The sequence below is a fragment of the Gorilla gorilla genome, chromosome 2, assembly GCF_029281585.2.
Source record: "Gorilla gorilla gorilla isolate KB3781 chromosome 2, NHGRI_mGorGor1-v2.1_pri, whole genome shotgun sequence".
In the NCBI taxonomy this organism is placed as follows: Eukaryota; Metazoa; Chordata; class Mammalia; order Primates; family Hominidae; genus Gorilla; species Gorilla gorilla.
The window spans coordinates 54881580-54899235 of record NC_086017.1 but is presented as its reverse complement, the minus strand read 5'-3'; the positions used below and the strand labels follow the sequence as shown (position 1 = coordinate 54899235).

Below are 17656 nucleotides of genomic sequence, written 5' to 3'. Positions count from 1 at the left end.
GGGACTCTGTAGTTTTGTTCATCCTTTTATCCCCAGAGCCCAACAGAAGGGGTGCTATGAGGAAGAAGGTTAGTGATTATTTGTGAAAGAACCCATCAAAAGACAGCCTTGTGACCAATCACCCCACCAAAGGTCAGCTGTGTGTTGTTAGTGCAGCAAAGTTCTAACAGTTTTCCCTCTTGGAGTAAAAACTGATGCCATTAGAGAACTATAAAGAGCAAAGCAAAGTGAAATTTCCATGAAGTTAAATTTTCACTCTCATAAAATAACCGAACTGGGGGAAAAAAAACCAATACTGGAAACAGGTGGGTCATCTGACTGTAATAGGTTTGAAGTAAGTAAGTATGAAAACATGGCAGGGTGCCCAGCAAATATCTGTTTGAACATGGGCTCTGTCTGAGGACTAACCAGACCAGTTGGTAAAAAGAAATTAGGAGGTTTCTTTTCTACTGTCTTGCTTCAAGGATTGCTTCACAGATTTCCACCACCTCGCTTCAAACATGGACTCAATCTATTCAGTATATCACCCATCCACTGATGAAAATTATGTGAATGCCAAAAATGGATCAGCCTCATCAATAATACAATTTTCAAAAATGCTTTTCTAATTCATTAAAAACTTTTCTGAAGATGACAACTTTTTTTTTTTTAAAGATGGATTCTCACTCTGTTGCCCAGGATGGAGTGCAGTGGCACCATCTCGGCTCACTGCAACCTCCACCTCCCAGGTTCAAGCAATTCTCTTGCCTCAGTCTCCCCAGTAGCTGGGATTACAGGTGTGCGCCACCATGCCCCGCTAATTTTTGTATTTTTAGTAGAGACAGGGTTTCACCATGTTGTCCAGGCTGGTCTCGAACTCCTGACCTCAGGGAATTCATCTGCCTTGGCATCCCAAAGTGCTGGGATTACAGGTGTGAGCCACTGTGCCCGGTCAGAAAACGACAACATTTTAAAAGCTCATGTCTTCTTCCAAAATAAGCAAAACCCTTAAAACAAATATTTCAGAAGAAATCCAAATGCCAGGAGTCTTAAAAAGAAAGGTCTACAGATGACAGGGACACAATGCACATTCCCCTGGATACTCCTGCGCACCATGTATCCATCCCCTGCTCACTGAAGAGGGCTGCTTCTGAGCTGAGATAATGTCCCAGTAGTCATCAGTTTTGTAAAAGCCTTCCCTAATAGAACAGGCTTCTGTTGCTTTGACTTTAACTGACTGAATCAAAAGCACATCAGTCCCCATCACTGGGCCATCCTACAAAACTACAAGTGTGCATGAATACTGAGGATGAACATAGGATTACAAAAGGACAAATGCAGTGTGCCACAACACTTGTGTCTTAACTTTCTCTAGTGGGGGAGGGGAGGGGACATAAAGTTCTTCAGACATAGGATGGAACTGGAGAGTTCACGTCATGGGGCTGCACCTCCCTGGGCAACTATGAAGCCTGCCTCTACCATCCTTAGTAAGGACTACAGGCTGCCAGGTCCCACCTCCTCAAACCCAGGACCTGAAAAATTGCCAACTTAGTAGGAATCATACTACAAGGTACATCCCACTTATCAGAGATGGAAAAAAAGCAAATAGATCTGTAATTTCATTATTTTTACCTATTAGTGGTAGCATTGCAACAGTAACCTGCTAGATAATGGTTACCACTGCTACCTTTTGACTATGCTCCATCCAATATCAAATTAATTTAAAAATATCTAGAAAACTCCACCCTGTCTCAATAGAGCCAACATGCAGAGCCAGGCTGTTTCTTTTCATGAAGTTCACCATCAGTTCACAGATCTCCTTTATCTGCACATTCATTAAAGAATCTATTTGGCCAATAGCTTAGCTGTTTGTCCTTCATCTGAAGTGGAAGATGTAGTTGCTAATCTCATGGTTCAAAACAGACCTAACAAGAGCCTATATATAAACAAGCAACCAACTGCTACGTGATTATACAAAAGCAAAATTAAGGCCAGGCACAGTGGCTTGCACCTGTAATCCCCGCACTCTGGGAGGCCGAGGCAGGTGGATCACTTGAGGTCAGGAGTTCCAGACATGCCTGGCCAACACAATGAAACCCCATCTCTACTAATAATACAAAAATGAGCCAGGCATGGTGACATGTGCCTGTAGTCCCAGCTACTCAGGAGGCTGAGACATGAGAATCGATTGAACCTGGGAAGCAGAGGTTGCAGTGAGCCAAGATCACGCCATTGCACTCCAGCCTGGGTGACAGAGCAAGACTCCATCTCAAAAAAAAAAAAAAAAAAAAAAAACAAAATTAATTAGAGCTACACAGAGAAGTTACTGTCGAGTGCCAAAACCTGGGTAGAGGAGTATTTGGGAGGCAAAGTACAAGGGAAGAAATGACGGGCTGGACTCAAAAGACTCCCAGGGTAGTAGACTCTGTGTGGGAGGAGGCAGGGCTTCTGGGGCCTCATCCAGGAAACTAAGGGCAGGCAGGTTCTGAGGTGCTTAAAAGAAATGATGGCATAGTGAAGTCAAACCAGGTGTTCACATCATACAGACCTGGCTTTGAGACTCAACAGCACTACTCACAAGCTGAGACCTCTTGGGCTAGTTGATTTACCTCTCTCTGTCTCAGTTTCCTCACTTATAAATGGGAAATATAACAGTGTCCATTTGTAACAGGTTTATAAGGTTTAAATGAAAATGCATGTAAAGAGCTAATCATCCTTCCACACAGAATGTACCAACCTGTTTAAATTCTGCCCATGAACTCTGTCTGGCACCATCCAGAGACCATCTCTTGTTTTACTCTTCCTGGACAATTTTTATGGGCAATTTTAGGTGCTATCATGATATGACTATAATTTTATCATAGAATGGCATTATATATATGCTGCTTACATCTATGTTGTATTTAATTTTTAAAAAAATTATTATAGGAGACCATCTTTTCCCAACTAATCCCACCGTATAATTTGAAAGCATCCACCTGAAGAGGAAAAAAGCGCTGGAAGGAAAATAGGCCAACTAGTCTTTCCAACAAAAGGTAGAATGTAGCCAGTACAGCACGACGATACTCACCAGCACATCCACATAGAGAACCCAGCAGTGCTCCCGAGGACTAATACATAGGGTCTTTAGGTCGACACTGCTTTTATTGTTAAATATCCGATAGAGGGTGTTAGCGATCTCAGTGCCAAGGTCATCACCTCCTCTACCTTCAAATTCAGGGGTAGCACTGGCTGAACTATACAAAACAGAAACAAAAAAACTGGGTGAGTCTTTCCAAGTGCAAAAAGCAAAGAGGCAAAGCTTTATTCCAGTTTCCCTGTAGAATGCTGGAAGAGCCAGCTGCTCGACAGAAAGTCACTGAGATGAGGAAAGGATGGCATCTGCCACTTTTCCTGACTCCAGACACATGTAATGAACCAGACCAGCACTGTGACCTGGATTTGTCAGTGTGTGTGATGGGATTTCCCAATAGCATCTAACAGAAGCCATCTTTAGTCAAAGAGAAACAGGAGAGTGATGGTAATGTGAACCTCGGCTGATAATAATTAACTCTCTTATCTTCAGAGTATAATAAATACTCTTCTCTGGCAGGCCTAGGAAACTGAGAGGCCTAGGGAATGAAGCAGTCTGGGTTACAGAGGGGTTTCGTCATATACACCACCTCTAGTTTCACAGCTTTAGAACACACTATGATACTCTCAATATAAAAACCACAATGTAAGTACAATAACCTTTCTGGAATAACTTAAAAGACATGTATGATAGTATGTCAGAGCTTTGTCAGAAACTTTAGATATCACTATACTGAAGAGAAGGAAAATGAAAGAAAGCAAGGGAAAGATTGGTGGCTTATAAGTAGTAGGTTACCTCCTTCATTTGATATTTTTCAAGAGAAAAACTTTTTTTTTCCCTTTTTGGCTTCTTGATATTTATACCCAATAACCTCAACAAAACTAACAGGATTCAACATTAGCCACCCTAGAAACACTGAAGTGTTTAACAGGACATTTCCGAGAGTTTTGGCTTAATACAAACAAACCCTTAATACGTATATGAGGTAAGTAACATTATAGTAATCATTTTACTGTAACAATAAAGGACTAGAAAGGTAAGAAGCCAGTGGTTTCAGCATGGACTCTATAAAAATCACATATTAAAGCCTTCTGACCCCTTGCCCATCTGTAAGGTACCCAGCCCTGAACCAGCTACCGGAGACCTAGAGACTAAGTGAGGTGGATGCAGACCCAAAGCCAGCAGTTCCAGTGAGGTAGGGGAATTTCACCAAACGGAGCAAACAGTGAGGTGGAAGGGGGAGGGGGGGCACAGGAGTGTCAATTAGCATTCAGGTTTAAAGGAGACCTCAAACCTGGGATGAGCAGAGCTGGTCAGGCCAGAGAGGCAGGAAGATTCCATGCAAAGCAAAACCTGTGTGAAGGCCCATGGCAGTGCCCACCCCATTTGTGTAACACTAAAAGAAATCTCACTTAGTAATATAGGTGGAAGAATGAATCCCAAATTAATCAGACTATGTTGTTACATAAAATTTTGCCTCTCTAATTGTGTACTCTTCCTTTACCACTGTGAGCCAGCAGAATCCCCTTTAAAGTCCCCAAGAGAGACTTCATTACTGCCATAGCAACCTCGCTGTTCCCTGCCTTTGCTGGACTCAGGCACTGAGCCAAGAAAAGCAGCTCATTTATGGTGAAATAATCAAGTCAACAGGGACCAGGTTTTTACTTTGCACAGCCAGCAAAACACAACCTGTTTCTAATTTAAACACTAAGCAACCAATATTAAGTCCCAGGTCTTAAGTGCTTAAAAATACATCTACAGAGATTTCTGTGTACACAAATCCAGCCAGAGATGCTTACGCTCAAAATGTTTACCTTTCCCTGAAGGTAGTGGGCATATCCTCCTGGGTGTGACTAATTTCTTTGGGATTAATGCACTAACTCTTCTACAGCCTTGGGAGATGATTTATAGAGCTTCCCAGGTCCAACTGTCTAAATTAATCTACCTATAAAACCATGCATGCCCCTGGCCAGGAGCGGTGGCTCACGCCTGCAATCCCAGCACTTTCGGAGGCCAAGGCGAGTGGATCACCTGAGGTCGGGGGTTCGAGACCAGCCAACATGGAGAAACCCCGTCTCTACTAATAATACAAAAATTACCTGGGTGTGGTGGCACATGCCTGTAATCCTAGCTACTAGGGAGGCTGAGGCACAAGAATCACATGAACCCGAAGCAGAGGTTGCAGTGAGCTGAGATCGCACCATTGCACTCCAGCCTGGTCAACAAGAGTGAAACTCCGTCTCAAAATAACAACAACAACAAACCCATGCCCCACTGGTTTTTTTTTTGACACTGGGTTAAAGTGGAAATTTTTACCTATTTTTAAATGGCTTAAAACACACACACACACACACACACACACACACACACACACACACACACACACACACACCCATTCTTCCAGCATAGCCAGCAGTCAGACAGAGAGGAAGGTTTAGAGACTCATGAGCCCAAGGAACTCTCCTGTATCTGGATGGTGCCGTAGCTGTGCAGTGACTCTGGGGAGGAGGCTAGGAAAACGGAAAGCAATTGTTCAGGGTGGGGGATGGGGTACAATGCTTTAAGTAACATAAGAAAGCCACAGACCCCATATTCTGCTGATGTGTGAAGACAAAGGCTGGAATAGAGAAATGAGGATTCCACTTCACTACTGGGCACTCACAGCCCAAGGACTCTTTCTGACAAATTTAGACAGAAATGTAGACCTGGAAAAGGCCTTAGAGACCACCTCCAGAGGATAAAAACCCAAATGCCTATAGGGGTCAGCAAGGTTACTACATGTATCTGAACAAAGGGCCACATATAACTAACAGAGAATGATGGAGGCTGTGGCAAACTTTCTAGCCCTGATTTAAGGTCCACCTTAAAAAAAAAAAAAAATCCCTACATGAAAAAAAAATCTCACAGGTGGGATCTGACCTGTGGGATGACACTGTGAAACCCCAGATGGTCTAACTCTCTCATTTTACAAGGAGACCTTACCTTTTTTTTTTTTTTTTAATGTTTAGCATGAGCTAGACACCACTCTTAGTACTTTAGGTGTATTAACTCATTTAATGTTCACAACAACCCTAGGAGGTATGGACTCCATTCTAGAAACAAGAAAACTGAGTCACAGAGAGGTTATGTAATTTGTCCAAGGCCACATGATGACTGTACCTGGTAAGCTAAAATTCTAACCCAGGCAGCCTGGCCCTTATCTTCTATGCTTCGCTGTACTCTCCTTGAATCTGTAATTTGGCAAGCTTGGTTTATAGTCTAACATTAGTCAGGTTCACTTTCCTTGGTTTTACCTTTTGCCTCAAGGAAATGAATGTATGCTTTGGTCTTGGAACTTATTACTAGACAACAAATGTTGGAGTCAAGGAATGTTGACCAAGGAAGCCCTAAATAAAAAGCTGCTCTGCTCTGTTAGACAGAGAGAGAAAGAAAACACAGGCTGGTAATTGTAGCTGCCTGCTCATATGCATCACAATCTATTCCTTCAGTGGGGGGTGTACACACTTGGTCTTTTGGGCATAAAACCAAATGCTTTCTGCATTTACCAAAACCAATTCTGACCCTTCATAAAGCATGACCAGTCCCTCTTCCAGAGTTGTGGGAAATTGTTTACTGAGCTGGATAAACTAATTAAGATCCTGGGAATGCTACCCCTCCCAGCTCTCCACCCCTTCTGACTCATCACCTCTACCCTCCTGCTTGGAACATCTCTGGTTTAACTGGGGTAGGTTGAGATCAAGGCCATGCCTACCTGGAAAGGGACTCTAGACACTGGGCCCATTGTTGCTTGCCTGGCAATCAATCTAGCCTACAAATCTATGAAGTCTTACATCCAGGTCAGGCCAGGCCCACAGCAGAAAAAGTGATCTAGTGGGTACCTAGGCAGGGCTGACCTGGGCCTTACCCCTCCAGCAGTCATCTAGCCCCAACACAGGCCCTAAGGCTGATTCCTCTGTGTGTACATGTGCTCATGTCTGAGCCTGCAGAAGCCTCCCTGTAAATGGGTACCAGACCAATAGTAAGTACATTCTGAGGTTTTCATCACAAGCCTTTGTTTGAAGTTTCTGCGAGAGTTATCTCATCAGCTTGGGAGACTTTGATTACAATTAGCCTCAAAAGGCTTCTGCAGGTTGCCTCTCTGCTTTGTACCCACCCCCAGCCCCTCAGCCAGGAACAGTGTCCCCTTTAGCAGCACTAAGCAGGCAAGGAACCCAGATATAGTGACTCTAACCACCAATGCAGGCTTGAAGATTCTGGTTCAATTTTAGTGAAAAATACAAGTGTTCACATTGAAAAATGTTAAGATCCCAAAGGGAAGTGACAAGTGCAGAGCATTCTGAAACATTTATGAATGAAAAATGTTCTCCTAAACTCCCCTAGTTAAAAACCCAAGCCTCTCTAAGAGGTTAAACCACAGTCCCAAACCCATCAACACAATGGTCGGAGAACTGAGAAGCAACTTGATGGCTCGCCGCCTAGTGGCAGCGCAGGGTGACACACCAGCTCACTAAAATCTTACCTTCCTTTGGGCTTTAGATAGAAACCACCTTTTCCTAAAGTTTCCAAGTTCTCATTTAAAATAGCCTACTCTCAGCTACAACCAGCAAACCAAAGACATGAAAAGGTCAGATTTTGCTCCCAGTTTAGTGACAGTGCTGCCAGGCATCTCTGGAGCAGGGCTCAGGGTCAGTGCAGCAGTCTTTCCAAAGGGCTGTGAGGGCTATATCAAAGATTTTTTGTCATTCCCAAGAAACAGGGTAAATTATGGAGGTGGCGACAGTGTCTATCTTGGCTCCATGTATTATCATCCCAAGTAGACAAAACCAAGTGAAATGAGTTAGCAGAAAATCAATTAGTTTTCTGAGACCTCTCTACCCCTGGCAATTTAATTAAAACTGGAAGTTGCTAACAAGAAATTAAATCAAACTAGACTCAGAGCAGCAGAAGAAACCCTCACCACCATCAATCACCACCATCACCACCACCACCATCACCACCACCACCATCACCACCAATTTATTTCCTTCCACTGGGTAGCAACTATGTTTCAGCCTGTGGATAGGCAAATGCCTTGAGCTCTCCAGCAGAGGCCCTATGCCTGGAGTCCAGGTGGGAGTGGGTGTGTGGCACCCTTATTGCTGGGCACATCCACGGGTGTCCAGAAGCCATTCCTATTCACTGATTCAGAATAAAAGGAAACACTTGTTTATGCAATTAAAATAATTATGCTCCTTGAAGACTCAATTGAGGTTATGATACAGGTGGCAGCCATCAGTGCTTGGTAACCTCTCCCATCTCTGTAGGAAATGGGGTTTTGTGACTCTCTCATGGTGATTCTACTTGCCAGGCTGATTACATTAGCTGAGCCACTTAAAGAAGGTAAAGTGTGCCACTTTGAGACTGTCCATCTTGAGAAATCAATTCAGGAGAACTACCTAGATACTGGAGCTCTTGGGCCTGTGGGGATCCTTTTGAGACCCACAGAGGAGGAAAAGAGACCAGCAGGCAGCCACTCTAAGCCAGGAAAGATAGGCTACTTCTAGAAGCCAGATCTTGGGAAGAGGCAACTCAAAGGATCCTCTCACACTAGAGTCACTCGTCCTTTACAGCTGGGACAAGAAAGGGATAAGAGCAGCAGGCTAACTTGGAGTCATATTTAGACACAGAGCCACAATGAAACGTATCCCCTATACCAAGCATCTGAGGGCAACACCCTCTCTTTGGTGTGGTTGGGCTGAATGTCTTTGGTCTGCCTAAAATGAATGAGGTAGAAGGTAATGAAGGAGATGAAAAAGAAAGCAAATTACAGTTCCTCACACATTGTCTGCTCCTCAGTGACTGCTTACTGCATTGAATTAGGCAGATCAAGGCCACTAGAGGCATTCTGCTTCCTCCAAGAACAAAGGAAAAGATAAGTTGGGGGCTTGAACAAGGTCACCATCATCCACAGTAACTTAAAGGATGGGCCAATTCCATGGGACAACTCAGGCTGGCGAGAAAAGATGAGCAGAACCAGGAGAGACGACCTGGGGGACCAGAGTAGGGGACAGGAATGGGCTAGAAAAAAAACTGACCAGAAAAATGAACATGGATAGTTCTTGGACTCCCCAAGAGCAGCCCTCCAAAGCTGGCTTCCATAGGCTGCATGAAGTAAAATGAGCAAAGATTCACAGGTTGGACAGACCTGAGCTGGCATTTTTAGCTTTGTAACCCTGGGATAGTCACTTACCCTCTCTGAACTCATTTGTCATTTCTCTTATACGAGTACTATGAGAATCAGCTTCCGTGTATGGAAGTTCAGACTGGAAGACTGTAACTCACCCTACAAAAGTGGGTTAACATTTGTGCAGAAAAGGGCTGCCATTGCAGTCCAAAGGTGCTATTTTCAGAAGGGTCTGTTTGCAGGGTTGGCCCTTGGCTGGCATCCGGGAACCTGGCTCCCAGTCAACAGTAAACTGATGGAGGTAGTCCACTGTGCCTATATTGTGCAAATAATATGATTTATGCTGAACATTTGCTTTCCTTTAGAAAACTTCATTATGTATTTAGCAACGAGTGTCTATGTGACCAGCTCCCAGTAAAAATCTTGGGTGCTAAGTCTCTAATGGGCTTTCCTGGGCAGAAATGTCACAAATAAGTTACTGCATTTTCACTGCTGTAATAAACCTTAGCTGTGAGTATCACTATATGCTAAGTCTAGCCAATCTCTGAATGTGGAGGTGGTCTTGGGGATCTTGATACAGGGTCAACATTATATACCTACACCCAGCATGAGCCCACAGAGATCCTTACCCACTTCAAGAAGGCCTGGCTTCCAGAAGCAAAGTAATTGATAGAAGACGGGACCTGGCCAGCAACCCAATAAAAAGCCCCGACCCCTAGAATGTGGAGCTAATAATACTTATTGAACTTATTGACAAAATAAGGAGAAATAACACTTATTGAAAGCCCACTGGGAGTCAGTCACTGTGCTAGGTACTCACTCTATTCATTTCCTCTTCATCACCATGGTATTATTTATTATCCTCATTTTTTAGATGAAGAAATTTGGCCACAGTGAGACTGAGTAACCAGCCTGAGATCACAAAGCTGGCCAGAGAAGGAAGTGACATTCTGGCCCAAGGCTGGCTGCAGACACTGCAGAGCCCTCTCTCTTCTCAGCACCCATACTGCCTGCCTAGCTGCCACTTCCTCAGCCTGTCAGGCTGCTTGGCTGACCCTAGGCTTCAACTGTCAAGCAAATCATGAACAGTTTTCTGCAGAACTAGAGTAGGAAGAGAAACAGCACTTTTTAGACCAAATGATCCTTACTGTGTATACTTTTCAAAGCACCATAACACAATCATTTCATTTGACCCTCATCACAATCATGTGCTAGGCTGCCTGGCAAATGTCCTCCTTTATCGGACAGGGAAAACAAGGCCAGCAATAGCCAGGTGGTTAAGACTAGGGCAGGACTCAAGCCAAGAGTCCTGACTATGTACCTGGCACATAGGAGGAGGTCAGCAAATACCTGCTGGATGGCTGAATGATAAGTATAAAAGTGGGTTCAACAGCAAACTAGAGGTTCATTTTCTGAATCTTCATCTTTAAAATCATTTATCTTTAGAAATATCTGCATAGACAGTACTGACCAGTCAACAAAGAACTCCAAGTAGCCTTCATTTGGTTTCTCCAGCTTCGGCGTCCCCATTTCTGCTTTCACTCCCACCAAGATGTCTGTGTGACCCTGCAGACACATGCAAGAAGAGTCCTCACTCAGAGTATGCAGCCAGGTACTCCACCACCTCCCTCCTCTTCTGGACATACACCCCTGGGGGACTCTTTTAGGAGCAGTGCTAAGACTTGGAAAGTGGTCTTTGGAGGAGATGAGCAGTCTTTTCAGATATGGATAGACCCCCCCTCCCTGAGTTTGGCTCGGATCTTCCATTTCCCCAAGAGCAATTTGCATTCCAAAAGCCAGACGGCGTCAGCAGCTCATTCCTTAGGGCCTACTCATTTCTCCACCTGGGCTTGAACCATGGTCACAGTACTCACCAGCTTGACCCTGGCGGACCCACTAGTGTTGGACACCACATCAGTTTCCACTTCGACACATCGGTAGTCCTCACAGCCACGGCCATCCACACGGAGGTCTTCCTAGGTGTTAACAACCACAGTCCTATAGCTGTCACCCCAGATCAACAATAGACTCCTAAACGGACTCACCCATTTTCCCCCTAGAGAAGATATATGCAGAATATCTCTTTTCCTCTTAGTGGATCATCTAAAATTCTGTCCTTGTAGCTAACAACAACATTACTATTTTACATATGAGGAAATGGAGACTCAGAGAAGTTGAGCGACTTGTCCAAGGTCCTACAGCTAGTGAAAACAAAGCTAGTTTTCCGTGCCAGTTGTGTCTGATTGCAAAATCTATACTACATACCACTACACAGAATATGCACACAAAAACAAGATCTGAACAAGAGACAAAATAAGCCACCTCTCTCCAAATCTGCAATTCTTAAATTGCACCAAGAAGTATATGTTGTCAGAGCTACAGGGTACAATCATCTCAACTGAGGCCCTCCTACCCCTAAAACTCAATAAGATCTACTGTGTAAATAGTGAAAGACACCTAATCTTCTAAAGAGGCAGTCTCTAGAACAGGGTCAACAAACTAAGGTCCCTTGTTTTTTTAAATAAGTTTTACTGGAACATAGCCATGCCCACTTGTTTAGGTAATGTCTATGATTGCTTCTGCACTACAAAAGCAGAGCTGAGTGGTTGGGCCAGAGATATGACCCATAAGGCCCCAAATCTTTACTATCCAGTCCTTTACAGGAAGTTTGCTGACTCTTTTGGCAGAAGATGGTTTTCAGGGTGGTCTACGCGCTGCCTGTTCCTTCCGCCCATTTATTTACTCCTTCAATTACTTGTATCAGTACAACTCATTGGTATCTTTTATGCTATGGTTATAATCCACTACTATCATTAGTTATTTTGCTGCTCAAAGTGTTCCAAATTTGGCCACTGGGGGCTTCTTTGGGTTAGTTTTTGTGCTCTTTCAACATGCCTCCAACTTTCTGAGTAATTATCTACTTTCTGCAACACAAGATATCTATCCTCTTGTGTCTTCTCTGCCCAGCCCTAGGGATCAAGCCTTTCTCCAAGGAGCCCTGGTTGCTTTTATTGGGGAATGGTACTTAAAACCAGAAACTAGGCTCTAAGTTCATTGCTGTTGGAGTATTATTTCTTCCAGAACTTCTCAGCAGAGAGCTAGAAAATACAGGTATGTATACTAACCACCCCCACCACACACACACACAAATCTATGTTTAATTCTGTATCTATCTACATATCTATTAAAAAGCCATGAGTTCATACTGATAGATCAATTCCAATCTAACATCACATGGTTCATTCTAACCTTCCTCTGTTTCTTATTTGTAACTTCTTTCTCAAAGAAGGAGAAAGCTGGCTCTTATTATCTACCATGTATTTCTGTATTTGTTCAATCTTAGTATACACAGTTTCTGAACTTCTAACCCATACCCCTGTGAGAAACAAATTTACTAATAGCACACAGTATTTGTATAAAGTTCTGTCTTTAGTCTCATAGTATCCAGGCAAAATACTGTTTTCCAGTTACTTCAGTTCTTTTCTTCTACGTGCCCTTCAGTGTGGTTACATTACTCACTTGTAACACAGGCTCATTTGTAACTTGTAACTTTTTTTTTAGACTATGGCTCTGTCGCCCAGGCTGGAGTGCAGTGTGGCACAGCTCACTGCAACCTCCGCCACCTGCGTTCAAGCGATTCTCCTGCCTCAGCCTCTGAAGTAGCTGGGATTACAGGCACATCACCATGCCTGCCTAATTTTCATCTGTAAATTTTTGTTTTCCATTTTGGGTTCCCCCACATCATGGTTACTTTTAATTACTTATTTACTTTCTGAGTTTGTGAGCTATCACTATAGTTCTGAGAGAAAACTCAGAAAAGTATGCTCAGAGAAATGTCACTCTCCTCTGTATTATGCTATTTTCATGCCCCTTTCTTCCCATTCACCCTAGGTTTCTCTTTAGTTTCAGGTTTATCTTTCTTGTATCTTCTCTGCACAAATAAGCAAATACATGAATTTTTTAATATCTCCTTGTTTCTTACATGAAGGGTGGAATACTATAGATACTCTTACTTTTTTTTTTAACACTTAACTATATATATGCAGGAAATCATTCACGCTGGCTCATGGAGCTCCTTCTCATTCTTTGTAAACATTTTTCAAAAGCAGTTTTTTTCAGAAAAAGAATCATTAGCTTAATCAGATTCTCCAAGGAGTTGATGCTTCCCAGAAACATAAAAAATAAAATAAAACACTGCTCTAAAGTATGTGACTGACAGTTTATCTTTAAACTGCCTGGCTAACTGCATATGTGACTGACTTTTTTGAGAAATTAAACAGAAAAAAGCAAAACACTGCAGCACCACACAGTACCAATGATCATCCTCTGCCATACTTGCTTCAGGTCTTTCACCCATTTAACTTTTCAATGACAGAAAATAAACATCACAAATCAGGTGGAAGGTCCTGTGCAGCCCATCCTTCCCCAGCACCTTTCCTCCCTGGAAGATATTGAGAGGTGACAGCGTGCTGGCAGCCCTCACAGCCCTCGCTCGCTCTCGGCACCTCCTCTGCCTGGGCTCCCACTTTGGCAGCACTTGAGGAGCCCTTCAGCCTGCCGCTGCACTGCGGGAGCCCCTTTCTGGGCTGGACAAGGCGGGAGCTGGCTCCCTCAGCTTGCTGGGAGGTGTGGAGGGAGAGGCGTGGGTGGGAACCAGGGCTGCAGGCGGTGCTTGCGGGCCGGCTCGAGTTCTGGGTGGGCGTGGGCTCGGCGGGTGGGTGTGGGCTAGGCGGGCCCCATACTCGGAGCAGCCAGCTGGCCCCAGGCAGTGAGGGGCTTAGCACCTGGGCCAGCAGCTGCTGTGCTCAATTTCTTGCTGGGCCTTAGCTGCCTTCCCGCGGGGCAGGGCTCCGGATCTGCAGCCTGCCATGCGGGAGCCTCCCCACCCCCCCACCCCGACCCATGGGCGCTCCTGTGTGGCCCCAACCTCCCCAAGGAGCGCAGCCCCCTGCTCCACGGCACCCAGTCCCATCGACCACCCAAGGGCTGAGGAGTGCAGGCGCACGGCAGGGGACTGGCAGGCAGCTCCACCTGCGGCCCCGGTGCAGGATCCACTGGTTGAAGCCAGCCGGGCTCCTGAGTCTGATGGGGACCTAGAGAACCTTTATGTCTAGCTAAGAGATTGTAAATACACCAATCGGCACTCTGTATCTAGCTACTCTGGTGGGGACTTGGAGAACCTTTGTGTCTACACTCTGTATCTAGCTAATCTACTGGGGAGGTGGAGAACCTTTGTGTCTAGCTCAGGGATTGTAAACGCACCAATCAGCACCCTGTCTAACAGACCACTCGGCTCTCTGTAAAATGGACCAATCAGCAGAATGTGGGTGGGGCCAGATAAGAGAATAAAAACAAGCTGCCAGAGCCAGCAGTGGCAACCCGCTTGGGTCCCCTTCCACACTGTGGAAGCTTTGTTCTTTCGCTCTTTGCAATAAATCTTGCTACTGCTCACTCTTTGGGTCCACACTGCCTTTATGAGCTGTAACACTCACCACGAAGGTCTGCAGCTTCACTCCTGAAGCCAGCGAGACCACGAACCCACCTCGGGAGGAATGAACAACTCCAGATGTGCCGCCTTAAGAGCTGTAACACTCACCATGAAGGTCTGCAGCTTCACTCCTGAGCCAGCAAGACCATGAACCCACCAGAAGGAAGAAACTCCGAACACATCTGAACATCAGAAGGAACAACTCCGGACATGCCGCCTTTAAGAACTGTAACACTCACCGCGAGGGTCTGCGGCTTCATTCTTGAAGTCAGTGAGACCAAGAACCCACCAATTCCAGACACAATATCCCTATCTTGAGTCTGGAGATGGATTCAAAAAGCAACAGAATTTCAAGTCTAAGAGAGTAAGCCTTTAGGATAGAACTCCAGAAGGTGATCCCTCTTCACCGGAGGACCCATAACTATGTAACTGTGTCTCTTCCCAACCTCACCCATAGAACCTGAAGGCTTTCTAGCTCAGTCTCTAACACTCCAGCCCTCTCCACCTCCATGTGCCCCACTCCCCAGCTAGGAAAGTGAATACCCAGCCCAGAAAGGTTATTGACAAGAAGTTCTTTGTGGGGTGTAAATATGGTGTAAGTATGAACAATCATTAGGAACATGACTCATGGTTCCAGGCCAGCTCCTGGCACTAACTAGCCACTTGACTTAGGACAAGCCCCTTCCCTCTCTGGATTAGTTTCCTCATTTGTAAAAGATGGAGATTAAATTAGTCTCAAAGTGATTCTCTAATTCTACAGATCTATAAATTAAAATGGCTGTAATTATTTGCAATAAATAATAGCAGCTGCTATTTACTGTGCATTTACTATATACCCGATAATGTGCAAGGAATACTGCAGTTAATGCATTTAATCTTTTCAATAATCGTATACGATAGTGTTATTCATTCCATTTTACAAATGAGAAAACTGAGGTTAAAAGATGTCAAATGAATGGCCCAAGTTCACACAGCCAGTAAGTAGCACTTAAGCCTCAAGTCAGAGCTCTTAACCGCTATGCTACACAGTCCACTGCATTCTAAAGGATGTCTTCACTTTACAAAAGGACTCAGCAGAGACCTCCTTCACAGGATGAACTGGCTGGCCACAAGGTCACAGGGTTTACTACTGCTGCTTCTTCCTTTTTTTTTTTTTTTTTTTTTGAGACAGGATCTCACTCTGTCACCCAGGCTGTAGTGCAGTGGTGATCACTGCAGCCTCAAACTCCTAGGCTCAAGCAATCCTTCTACCTCAGCCTCCTGAGTAGCTAGGACTACAGGCACATGTCAACATGCCCAGCTAATTTTTATTTTTTACTTTTTGTAGAGATGGGGTCTTGCTATGTTGCCCAAGTTGGTCTCGAACTCCTGGCCTCAAGTGACCCTCCTGCCTTAGCCTCCCAAAGTGCTGGGATTACAGGCATGCGCCACCACATCTGGTCCAACTACTGCTTCTAAAATATCACTTGCTCTGAAAGATTAGTCACACCTCTTTGTAGTGAAAATGTACTTGGTCCAGGAAGGGGCTGGTGGGCTGTCAGAAAACTGAGCCTCATCAGATACTGCTTTTCCAGCCTTTAATTCACTCTCTGCCTCCTGGGGGAAGGCTCAGGTGATAAGTAAAAGATAAATGAAAAGCTACAAATTTTCCTTTCCAAGCATGCATAATTTTTTTCCATATAAAAAAAAGGATAGGAGGAAAACAAACCAAAAAAACCAACCTAACCAGTCCATGAATCACTGTACCCAGGGCAACTTTTTTTTTTAACCCAGTTTTCCTTATAAAAGGCTTAGGAAATTGTCCAAACCTGCCTGGCCTAGCTCAGGGCCTGGTGCCCTACCACAGTTTTTATTTATCTGCAGCAGTCACGAGCAAAGGAATTAATCCATGTGTGAACACTTAAATAGGAGTTACCCTGAAGTAAAAGCTCCATTTTAAAACTCAAGAGATGTCAACAGCATGGAGTGGTGTCCCCTCCTTCTCAGCAGAGGAGACTGATGTGCCTCTAGATCAAGGGCTTCTGGATGCCAGGAAAGCTCTTGGTGACTTTCACAGCTGTTACCCATGTGATCACAACAACCCTACCAGTAGGGTGTGGTGTGGTGGAAACAGCCACCTTCCAAATTATACTTAAATCTCTGCTGTCACATGCCAGTTTTGTGACCTTGACCTAAATAGCTCTAAGCCTGTTTCTTCATCTAGAAAGCAGGGATAACCCCGACCTTACAGAGTTACAAGAGAACAGAAACATCATAAAGCATTTAAAGGAGTCCTTCAGTGTAACACATAGGAGTCCCCCCAAAGCAGTTCCCTTCCCCTGTTTCTGGGGGCATGCATTAACTCACTGCATCCTCAAAAACAACCCTGAGAGAGGTTACAGATAAGAATGGAGGCACCTAAGTTTCAATCTCCTGTTTGTGACAGAGTGGAAGGACATTTAAGCACAGACCTACTTTCCCTCACACCCAGGAAGCCCAGTCCTATTACTTCTTAATAGAAACTGACAAGTTGGCGCTACCAATCTGACACATCTGGAAGGATTTTAGACTCAAAGTGGTCTTCTGAGGTTATGTTAACCCCTCATTACCTTGCTTTGACTTGTCTAATACTCCAGATTCCTAAAGGAGAAGTGAGACTAAATTCCTTCCCCTACTAGAAGGTGACACCCCCACCCCCGCCTTAGGAAAGGGACCACATTTGGTCCAGCTTTGCAGGCTCGGGCCCATGACACAGCAGGCAAAACTAGGTGTTGATCCTTGTTTGACTTTCCAACCCTGTTGAGTAGCCAGGCATTCCTCTGAAAGGATATGGCTCCATAACTCTGCATCCTGCAGTGTCTGGGCATAAGGCTTTCTGTGCCACGGGTCTGTAAACAGAAAGGGCAGAGAGCTAAAAATCAAGAGTCCTGAGGGCCGGCTCCAATTCTGTCATGGCCAGATTGAGCAACCGAAT

At 44.6% G+C, this 17656-nt stretch overlaps 1 protein-coding gene across 2 annotated transcripts in view; it reads right to left on the bottom strand.

Moving 5' to 3' along the window:
• EXOSC7 (exosome component 7) overlaps positions 1–17656 on the bottom strand; it is a 36775-nt gene that overhangs the window by 12592 nt on the left and 6527 nt on the right. For both annotated transcript variants that reach the window (XR_008678650.2, XM_004033977.5), the window contains exons 2-4: positions 11090–11191; positions 10687–10781; positions 3050–3215 (exon numbers count right to left, since the gene is read on the bottom strand). Coding sequence is in view for 1 of the 2 variants with exons in the window: in XM_004033977.5 (XP_004034025.1) it covers positions 3050–3215; positions 10687–10781; positions 11090–11191 (363 nt within the window). In the remaining variant the exon portion in view is untranslated. The remainder of the gene's footprint in view (positions 1–3049; positions 3216–10686; positions 10782–11089; positions 11192–17656) is intronic.